This window comes from Chrysemys picta, chromosome 22, assembly GCF_011386835.1.
Source record: "Chrysemys picta bellii isolate R12L10 chromosome 22, ASM1138683v2, whole genome shotgun sequence".
Lineage (NCBI taxonomy): Eukaryota > Metazoa > Chordata > Testudines > Emydidae > Chrysemys > Chrysemys picta.
The window spans coordinates 9,860,421-9,871,123 of NC_088812.1; the positions used below are offsets into that span (position 1 = coordinate 9,860,421).

Genomic DNA, 10,703 nt, shown 5'->3' on the forward strand with positions numbered 1-10,703 from the left:
AAACTGAAATTAAAATTGCCCCTAGCACACATTGTCTCCTGATGGGGTGTGTGCGCATCATGACAACATATTTAGTTGATGTTCGCTCCTTTTAGTCAATGCTACTGCAGTTAGTTGTTTGTAAAGTGATTTTAAGATTAGAAATGCTGGTTTTATTGTGCTCTTCTAGGGTTGGCGTCACCATGGAGAATATTTTTAGGGTTGCCTGGAGTCTGGGTAATGAAACTTTCACATGCTTCTTACAATCAGTCTCTAGAAAACCTCCTCTGTGGTCAGAACTGTATGAGTTCTGAATATATGCAATGTTATTGTAGCCATGTTGGTCCCTTGATATTAGAGAGACAAGGTGGATGAGGCAATACCTTTTATTGGACTAGCTTCTTTCTTTGATAGTTGTTCTGGATTTCTCGCATAAATAGAAATTACCTCACCAATCTTGTCTCTCTAGAGTTCTGAAGAGACGTGTTTGAAATGAGTGCTAGAAATTAGAATTTGAAAATCTTACCTCTTTTTTTAGGCTCTGTGGCTTTTTGTGGGTCTGTGGTACCAGGTACACTACATGAAGCGAAGCATGTGTCTGCCAGCAGGCCTGGATTGCTTCCTATGTGGAGCATGAGCGGGCACAATGGGTCAGTTACGCAGCTCTCTAGACAGGGGTTTTCTTTTGCTTCTCTTTTCAGAGGCATTGAGCATCCTCTGCTCCAGGTGAAATCGATGTGAGCTGCAGGTGCTCTGTATTAAGTGGCTCATGTCAGATGCCCCAAACTAGTGGATATTCTGTATTTATTTAAGCAAAGAAATTTGTCTTCATTCCAGTTTCCTTATTTGTGAAACTGGGGTAACTAATGTCTGAAGTGCTCTGGGATCCTTGGTCAGAAGGCGCTTGAGAAGCATGAGTCACCCTTCTCTCTCTACCGCGCCTTTTAAAAATAGGTGACGAGTGCAGTGCTGGTAGCAAAGAAATTAGCACTCTGGCCTTCATGTGGCAGCACAGTGTCTGAAGGCTGTTTTCCCTCTCTAGAATGTGCCACCTTGAGAGAGGGAGAACACTTGGTTCCTTGGCAGAGGGAGCGGGGTATCTTGTGCCACACGGCAGTGACCTCTTCCCGCCATTAGAGAGAATCCTTGGTGTTCATGTCCAGCCCTTTTGGGGGAGAATATGGGCACTGCAGTATGAGACCCTAAGGCAAGGGTGGGCAAACTTTTTGGCCCGAGGGCCACATCTGGATATAACAATTGTGTGGCGGGCCATGAATGCTCATGAAATTGTGGGTTGGGGTGCAGGAGGGAGTGAGGGCTGTAGCTGGGGGTGCGAGCTCTGGGGTGAGGCCAGAAATGAGGCATTCAGGGTGCAGGAGGGGGCTCCGGGCTGGGGCAAGGGGGGTGAGGGCTTTGGCTGGGGGTGCAGGCTCTGGGGTGGGGATGGGGATGCAGGGGGTGCTCTGGGCTGGGACTGAGGGGTTCGGGAGGGGGATCAGGGTTGGGGCATGGGACAGGGTCAGGGGTGCAGGCTCCGGGCAGCACTTGCCACAAGCAGCTCCCAGAAGCAGCTGTCCCCCCTATGGCTCCTAGGCAGAGGCTCAGCCAGGCTGCTTTGCACGCTGCCCTGTCTGCAGGCGCTGGCCCTGCAGCTCCCATTGGCCGCAGTTCCCAGCCAATGGGAGCTGCCGGGGCGGTGCTTGGGGCAGGGCAGTGTGCGGAGCCCTCTGGCTGCCTCTACACGTAGGAGCTGAAGGGAAAACATGCCGCTGCTTCCAGGAGCCGCGCGGAGTGGGGCAAGCCCCAGACCCTGCTCCCCAGCGGGAGCTCGAGGGCCAGATTAAGACGTCTGGAGGGCTGGATGTGGCTCCTGGGCTGTAGTTTGCCCACCCCTGCCCTAAGGGCTGGGTGAGGGGACCCTTCACGGCTCTAGTGAGCACAAAGGGTCCCTTGAGGAGAGCCATGTATCAGTCTTTAAAGTATTGGGTACATGCTGTGAATCCCAATGGAAGGTCAGTGTGGGTTTTTTGTGTGGTGATTATATATGTTCCTGAGGGACTTGTACAGAGTCTGAAGCACTGAAAATGTGCAGCTGTAGGCTTGACTGGCAGGAGCCCAATGGACTCCTAAAAAACCTAGGGAAAAGATTTCAGCAGATCCTCACTGTCGGTGTTTTGGACTTAGTGCTGCACTGGCATGCCATGCATGGGCTCCTGATGGAGTCAGTGAGCCCTCTCCGCGTGTCTTGGCTCCAGGTGGAATGGCACTTGTTGCTAAAGGAAGTTCTTAGCAATCAAAGCCAGCTGGTAGGTCCTACCCCTGCTGGCTAGAAAAAGAGCATTTGAAGCCATTTTTTGTGTGTGTCTTGCTGAGGGTGAAACTGGACTAGGCAGGGGGAGTGGATTAATGGTTCTGTGGGCACTGTGTGTGAGAGCCAAGGCTGCAGGGACAGGAAGAGTTGAGACTTAAATAAGCACAAGGCATCTCTGTTTGTGCGGTGGCTGTGTCCCCTCCTCCCCAACCCTGGGGGGAGAGCCCAGCGTTCCTCAGTGCGAGTCCTCTCCAGAAAGCTCTGAAAGAGACACAAGCATGAAGATCAAATTCTTTGTGTTACTGACATGCTAGCGTGTGGTTGTTTGGTTTGGGTTTTTTCTCCTCCCCTTCTGTAGCTCCTGTAGAGTATCTAGCACAAGTGTGTGTGGGGGGGGGGGGGGGGGGAGACAGAGAATCGTAGGGAATCAAGCCCATCACATGGGGTATTCTGTTTGATTTCCTCACCTCCCCACATGCAGCGCTCACAGGACTTTTCTCTACATCATTCCCACAGATGCTTGGTCTCTGCTCATTCCTGGCTCTCAGCCGTGATGGAGACTTCATCTCCTACCATCTCTTCTAGGGCTCCTTTGCTCTCATGGTTAAGAACTTTTTATGTAAATGGCTCCAGGCTATTGCTCCTTGTATGGTAATAGCCTCTTAGGAGACGGCGAATAATTCCCTCTCTTCATTTATATTGTTACCTTGAAGGTATTTATAGACTGATGTCTCTCCTCTGGCCTTCTCTTTCCTTAACTACATAAATTTTGCTTCCTTGCTTCCTCTACTCACGCACCTTTATTCTCTAGCTTTCTGGTACATTTGCTCGCTGTCACTTGTGCTTTCTCTAGCGTTCTTTCTGGATCATGGAGTCTGGAGCTGTTCATGCTTATTTGAAACGTGGCCATATTGGCGTTATGTAGGGCAGCCTTATCTCATCTCTAGCTCATGTATGTGATTTACCCCCTCCTACGTGCAATAATAACTTTGCCTTGCAGCACACCATGAGAGATGGTGGCTGTGATTCTGGGAGATATGGTTGTCACTGCTTTTCCTTGAGTATAGCTCAGGCTCCGTTCAGACCCACTATGAAATGTTTTGTTCGCTTCACCAGTGATTGAAGTTGGTTATACAGTAACTTCATCTCCAGGGTGACTGGATGGGTTGGGATCAATAATCATCTTGACTTCCATGTTGAAGTAGTCCTCATCATATTGTTTCCTGTATCTGCACTCTGATCATCAAGGTGGTAAACCACCCAGAGACCCTTTATTGCAGGGTTCTCAAACTGGGTGTTGGGACCCCTCAGGGGGTCGTGAGGTTATTATATGGGGGGTTGTGAGCTGTCAACCTCCACTCCAACCCCACTTTGCCTCCAGCATTTATAATGGTGTTAAATATATAAAAGTGTTTTTAATTTATTAGGGCCGGGGATTGCACTCTGAGGCTTGCTATGTGAAAGGGGTCACCAGTACAAAAGTTTGAGAACCACTGCTTTATTGGGTCCGTGCCCCAGTATCAAGTGATGCTAGAATTGCTTTCTTACACCTGTGGCTAATTAGAATGGTGAGTCTCACTGGGACAGATGCAAACCTAGCGGCAGCAACCTCTAGGCATGGCTAATGCAATGCGTGGTAGCTTTGAATTTAAGGAAAGATCTTGAAACTCCCGCTGGGTCAACATGTAATGCCTATCCTGCTAAGTAACGCACGTTGACATGAGCCAATCATGCTGTGTCCCAGACACTACACTGGCTGTCTACTTAATACTAGAACAAGTTCAAGGTCCCAAAGCCCTCAATGGGCTGGAGCTGTCTCGGCAGTCAGGACCTACCATGAAGCTGTGGCCCTCGGGAACAGTAGAACTGTCAGCAGGACAGGTGTTGCTCATGGGAACCGGGGGACATGAGCATTCTCAGTTGCTGGCCCATAGCTGGGGAACTTTCCTTCCTTGAGAGACTAGAACGGTCCTCAATTTCATTGCCTTCGGGGCAAAATCTTGTCTCCATTTGCTTCCCTACAATAAAGCCCACCTCCCAGGAAGAATAACCAGCTGAGCACTTCTCCTCTTTCTCCTCCCCCCCCAAAACCACTCAACATGCAGAGGGGTGGAGGTGCGGGGGCGGGAAGAGACCCAAACTTGTGTGTGTATAGGGTATCTGTGGCTTGTGAGGCACACTCACAGTGTGAGTAGCAGTATAAATCCCTGGGGAGATGGTAAGGGGCTGTGCAAAGTCTTTAGCCTCTAGATGGCTGGCTCAGGTGCATCCCAGGAGAGTGGTAACTGAAATCTGTTTCTTTTTGGCTTTCATGCAGTGAGTGGCTAGCTTCAGTCCAGATCCTGCTTAGGTAGGTGTCCATTTTTCAGAACTACAACCTGGTTGGCCTCCTTGTTGGTGGCCTCAACAAGTTGCCATGTAGCAAACCTCTTAGGCAGTGGGAGATATGTTGGCACTTCTGCTGCTGTAGCTGCTTGGGGAGAAATAGTCTGTTAACTTAGTACCTTTCACCAGCATGAAATGCCATTTAAAAAATGAAACTGCAGCTATTAGTAACCTCTGGTGATATAAAGGGAGAGTGTGTAGGCCATGAAAATACCTGAACCTGTCACAGAGGGTGGATACGTGTAATTGTATGGGATATTGAAAGTTGTGTGTTTTACCTTTTTAGGAGAGTTTGTGTCAGGTCAACACTAAACACGGAACTTGGAGACAGCAAATGCTCAGAGGATAACAGGGAGCTCTGTAGTAACAGGAAGCATAGTGCAAATGAAGAGCAACAATGTGTGATGGAAATGTGCAGTGTTAGCCTGTGAATGAGGAGAGATGCTGCATGGTAGGGACCAGTGGAATAATCCTGCCTTTCTGCGGAACCGCTCATGATACACACAGACTCAAGACCAATGTTTATGTACACATACGTGTGCTGGCATGTCACTAAGGTCTATACGTCGCCAGTGGGTAGCTTCGGACATCTTATATCTTTCCCCAATGATTCCTCCAGCAAGGAGGGGACCAAGGTGTCAGCAAGATACACTGCTCCCAAGGCACGAATATTCAACAATTTCCCAGTCTCTGTATTGGCCATTTGGCGGCTTCTTCCACCCTCTTGCTCTGAACTGCCCTTCTCACCTGTATAAGCTCGTTAGCCTTTCTCGTCCTTGTTCCATGCTAACCCTGTGGCCAGGGCGTGATGCAGAATCTTGCTAAGCAGGTCAGTCTCCTAAAGGGTCATGTGGTGCCTTGGACACTGTATTGTTCTTTCTGACTCCCCCAGCCCTCCTGCATCACCGTGAAATGCTCCTAGGCTCAACAAGCTCTTGGGGTAAAAGCTTCAACACTCCAGCATGGTTCTAGAAAGCACTGTGCTGCCAGAGGTGCCATGTTTACATATGGAAATGTAAAACGAAGGTCCTGACCAATTGCCTCCTGGAATCCCATAGCACTAAGGGCATGGACCCAGGTGTCCTGGTTACATCCCATACTGGGATTTAAACTGGGTATCAATGTTTTCACTTTACGGCTGAAACAGCTGCTGCTTTGCCCCACTTGAAGCCAGTCATGTAGTGACACTGTAAAGGTCTTGGGCTGAAAGGCACAGTAAGATTCTTTTGTTGCGATCTGTTGTTACTCCAGGTCATGCCCTCGGGCCTAAAGAGAGCAGGTGTGACCAGGAAAAGCTCATCACTTTCTGCAATTGAGAAATCCTCATCACTTTCTTTTCCCTTTTTAGATTTTCTGGCTACAGCTGCCTGTGAATCCTATGAAGTCCTGATGTTTGTTTTTCCTGAGTGACACAACAGAATCTGCGAGGAATGGAGAAAGCTGTCTCTTCTTCTTCATCAGAGCAGCAAAGAGCGCATCGGTGTGATGGAGGCAAAACCGTGTTAATGACACTGGAGCCAAACAAAGAAGATTTTTCTGCCCTTGGGTGCCCCCAAGGTGAACAGAGAATAGCTGCTTTTGTTAAAGATGCAAAAATGCCTCTGGAGAGTGCAGCTTTATCGGGGACATCAGTGGAAGGGGGGACTGATCTCAAGGAGGCTGCCTTCTATGCTTCCGACAACGTGGCAGCAATGAACAGAGATGGGAGAGGGAATTCGGGTGCTGATGACATGTGCAGCCGTAAGAAGGATCCCACTTTTTTCTTGCCTCTAGCCCGCCAGGAGCCAGACGTTGGTTTGGAAGCACACAACGTGGCAGGTAAGTTCCACACCCTAAATCTATAGGTGGGACTCAAATGCCATTGGCTAATGGCAAATCAGAGCCTCTTTCCTGGTGAACAGAAGGGAGGTCAAAAGCCTAGACTGCTGCAGAGTTTAATTTTCATTTAAAAATATACCTGGCATTTGTGGTGGTGCTGGAAACCTTCTAAATGGGACAGCAGAGCAGCGAGTCTTCCTGAGTCTGCAGACTGCTTAGGCTCCCCGCTTCTGCTCATTTGCAGAGTGAGTTAAGGAGACACTGCTTAGTGCAACTGCTTCTATTCAGGACCCTGCAGGCTGCATGAAACTGATTAGAATCCCTGCCAGTTTTCCTTTGCTGCTGCTCTGAGCAGTGAGAAAGGCAGACACTGGAGATGTTCGCAGGAGAGGAGGGTGGAGTCTGTCAGGAAGCTGTGGGCGAAGTCAAGAGACACTTCCAGCAACCAGAGGATGGGGTGGCGGGGGGAGGCATTCACATTTATTAGGTATCTACAAGCCAGAGGCACCTAGAAAAGAAACAAAGTCCCATGAACAGATTCTTTTCCTTCCCTACACCTGCAGCCTTTCCCAGCATCTAATGGTAGTGTGTGTGGGGGTATCTGGGTGTCTCACCTGCACCAGGCTGGGGCTGTTGGGAGGGACCCCCTCATCTGGCTAGCAGATGTTTTTTTGAGCCTTCTTGGTAGTGGACTCTCCCTGGTGATCGTCCCACCTGCAGTGGCCAGCCATGCAACCTCTGCCTTGGCATGCAGCTCCTCGTAGCGCTCAGTGGACGAAAGCTCCTGTGCACTGGGCCTTTCACAGCTGTTTCCCCTCCTCCTCCCCCCTCTCTCCTGGCTTCACTTTCTCAAAGGTCCAGGAATTAGTGGTGTTCCACATGGAGATCTCCTGTTTGAAGCTAAGCTGTGGATATGAGTGCAGCACTGGGCTTCCTTCCTAGGTGAATAGCTCCAAGATCTTTCCACTTGTGATACTGAGAGTTTTGGAGCTGGAGGGAGTCTGATGACGACACAGCCATGCTGAACAGTTCCTGTTCTAGTTTGTTTGAGCTTATACATTTGTTGGGGCAACCAGAAGAGAATCCAGAAGAGAAACCTCAGCCTGAACCAATCTACACGGGAGGTCCACTTCCTAGACACCACGGTACAAATAAGTGACGGTCACGTTAACACCACCCTATACCAAAAACCCACCGACCGCTATGCCTACCTTGAGTTAATTGGTAATTTAGCAACATGGTAATGATCTTCAAGTTCAGCACCACAGACAGGGATGTAAAATTCAGTGGCAGTAGTGAACTGATAGCTCTTGGGAGTTCTGCTTGCCACAGTCAAAACTACCTGCTCAATTCATGAATCTTAGACTTGTCAGATCCATTAAATGGTGCTGGTCAGATGCTGAAATGCCAGTGGCACTTGGTAATTTAGTGATCTGTATGTAAACCGTGTAAAAAATGTAACTGTTTTCTTGCAACATACCCAGAGGATTACTATGCTATTTTAAAGTGCAGTGTCTCTATGTATAAAACACGTACCAACAATCCTGCATTGAAACAACAAGGAGTCCGGTGGCACTTTAAAGACTAACAGACTTATTTGGGCATAAGCTTTTGTGGGTAAGCTGCTTCAGATGTATGGAGTGAAATTTACAGATGCAGGCATTATATAATGACACATGAATCCTGCATTGGGAGACCTAATTAGGCCCTTTGCACATCTGTGGATTGCAATACCTCCCACTTGTTCTCCTTGTACCAGTCCAGAGCTGTGAGGATAGACTCCTCTGCCAGCAGGTGGAAATAGGAACCCTGGAGAACTTGGAGTGATTTCTTCCTTTGCTAAGTGGAGTTCATAGGCACAAAATATTCTGTTGGTTACAGTCTCCTTGTTGCTGTGAAAAGCTGTACCTCCCAGGAACCTATGGCTTGCCAGTTATCTTTTTGGGTTCTGTGTGATGCCCCCCTGCTATTGCATGTCCCTATACTAAGAACTAGGGAGAGAACCCAAGGTCTGTGAAAGTGAGGGATCGTTGTCCAGGATGCGTTGTAGATCACTGATGATGTGTTGGAGAGGTGTTAGCGGAGGAGTGGCTAGTGGAGTTCTGTTGGTTTCTTTCTTGGGCATGTCTTGCAGCAGGAGGCTTCTGGGTACACGTCTGGCTCTGTTGATTTGTTTCCTTATTTCCTCGGGTGGGTATCATAGTTTTGAGAATGCTTGGTGAAGATCTTGTAGGTGTTGATCTCTGTCTGAGGGGTTGGAGCAAATGCGGTTATACCTCAGTGCTTGGCTGTAGATGATGGATCGTGTGGTGTGTCCGGGATGGAAACTGGAGGCATGAAGGTAGGCATAGTGGTCGGTGGGTTTTTGGTATAGGGTGGTGTTAACGTGACCATCACTTAATTTGTACCGCGGTGTCTAGGAAGTGGACCTACCGTGTAGATTGGTTCAGGCTGAGGTTCATGGTTGGGTGGAAACTGTTGAAATCGTGGTGGAATTCTTCCAGAGTCTCCTTCTCATGGGTCCAGATGATGATGTCATCAATGTAGCATAGGTAGAGAAGGGGCATAAGTGGACGAGAGCTGAGGAAGCGTTGTTCCAGGTCAGCCATAAAAATGTTGGCATATTGTGGGGTCATGCGGGTGCCCATAGCCGTGCCCATACTGGTCTGGAGATGTATATTGTCCCCAAATTTGAAATAATTGTGCGTGAGGATAAAGTCACAGAGCTCAGCAACCAGTTGTGCTGTGTCATCATCAGGGATACTGTTCCTGACTGCTTGTATTCCATCTGTGTGTGGGATGTTTGTGTAGAGAGCCTCCACATCCATGGTGGCTAGGATGGTGTTTTCTGGAAGATCACCAATGCGTTGTAATTTTCTCAGGAAATCAGTGGTGTCATGGAGATAGCTGGGAGTGCTGGTGGCGTAGGGTCTGAATAGCGAGTCCACGTATCCGGACAGTCCTTCAATGAGAGTGCCGATTCCAGAGATGATGGGGTGTCCAGGATTTCCAGGTTTGTGGATCTTGGGTAGCAGATAGAATAACCCCGGTCAGGGCTCTAAGGGTATGTTGATTTGTTCCTGTGTTAGTGTAGGGAGTGTCCTGAGTAGATGGTGCAGTTTCTTAGTATAGTCCTCAGTAGGATCTGAGGAAAATGGCCTGTAGAATTTGGTATTGGAGAGTTGTCTGGCAGCCTTCTTTTGGTAGTCAGACCTGTTCATGATGACAACAGCACCTCCTTTATCAGCCTCTTTGATTATAATGTCAGGGTTGTTTCTGAGGCTGTGAATGGCATTGCGTTCTGCACAACTTAGGTTATGAGGCAAGCAATGTTGTTTTTCCAGAATTTCTGCCTGCGCATGTCGGCGGAAGCATTCTATGTATAGGTCCAAACTGTCGTTTCTACCCTCAGAAGGAGTCCACGTGGAGTTCTTCTTCTTGTGCTGTTGGTGGGCGGGTATCTGTGTATCAGTGCACTGTTCAGTGTTATCTTGAAAGTATTCTTTGAGTCGGAGATGGCGAAAGTAGGCTTCCAGATCACCGCAGAACTGTATCATGTTTGTGGGGGTGGTGGGGCAAAAAGAGAGTCCCCGAGATAGGACAGACTCTTCTGCCAGGTTGAGTGTGTAGCTGGATAAATTGACGATATTGCTGGGTGAGTTAGGGATACCCCTGTTGTGGCCCCATGTGGCAGGTAGGATTTTAGACAACTTACGGTCCTTTCTCCTTTGTAGAGAGACGAAGTGTGTAATGTAGATCTCCTGTCTTATTTTAGAAAAGTCCATTTGTGTGGAAAGTTGGTTATTTATGAAAGTCTCCAGGTTGGAGAGCTCTTTTTTGATGTGTTCCTGTGTGCTGTGTAGGATGCTGATCAGGTGGTTCCTCAGTTTCTTTGATAGTGTATGGCATAATCTCTCACTGTGGTCCGTGCAGTATGTAGACATTTGGCGATAGGAACCACTGAGGGCACATAACTTCCCTTGGTCCCCATGGGTGTTGTGGAGTTAACACCGGGGAGTTGTACTGATTCATGCTGTGCTCTGACTGGCTGCAGCCAGCTCCTCTGACCTGAGAGACTGATGCCCTCAGAAATCCCCATCCAGACATGGCCACTTGAACTCCTGTCACCCCAAGTTTTCCCTGCTGCTGGCTCTGTTCCCATAAAGCTCAGCCCACTTCCTCCCCTGGTGAAGAATTTCTTTTAATATCT

The 10,703-nt window shown here is 48.6% G+C and overlaps 1 protein-coding gene across 10 annotated transcripts in view; it reads left to right on the forward strand.

The window, feature by feature from the left end:
• Positions 1–10,703, forward strand: part of WIZ (WIZ zinc finger) — a 119,198-nt gene that overhangs the window by 9,753 nt on the left and 98,742 nt on the right. For 7 of the 10 annotated variants that reach the window (XM_042842949.2, XM_005304390.4, XM_005304392.4 and 4 more), the window contains exon 2: positions 6,024–6,493. In XM_042842949.2, the coding sequence (XP_042698883.2) occupies positions 6,106–6,493 (388 nt within the window). In that variant the 5' untranslated portion in view covers positions 6,024–6,105. Of the gene's footprint in view, positions 1–5,163; positions 5,505–6,023; positions 6,494–10,703 lie in introns of those variants that run through there. The other 3 variants (XM_042842950.2, XM_005304395.5, XM_065576328.1) reach the window with 2 other exon arrangements.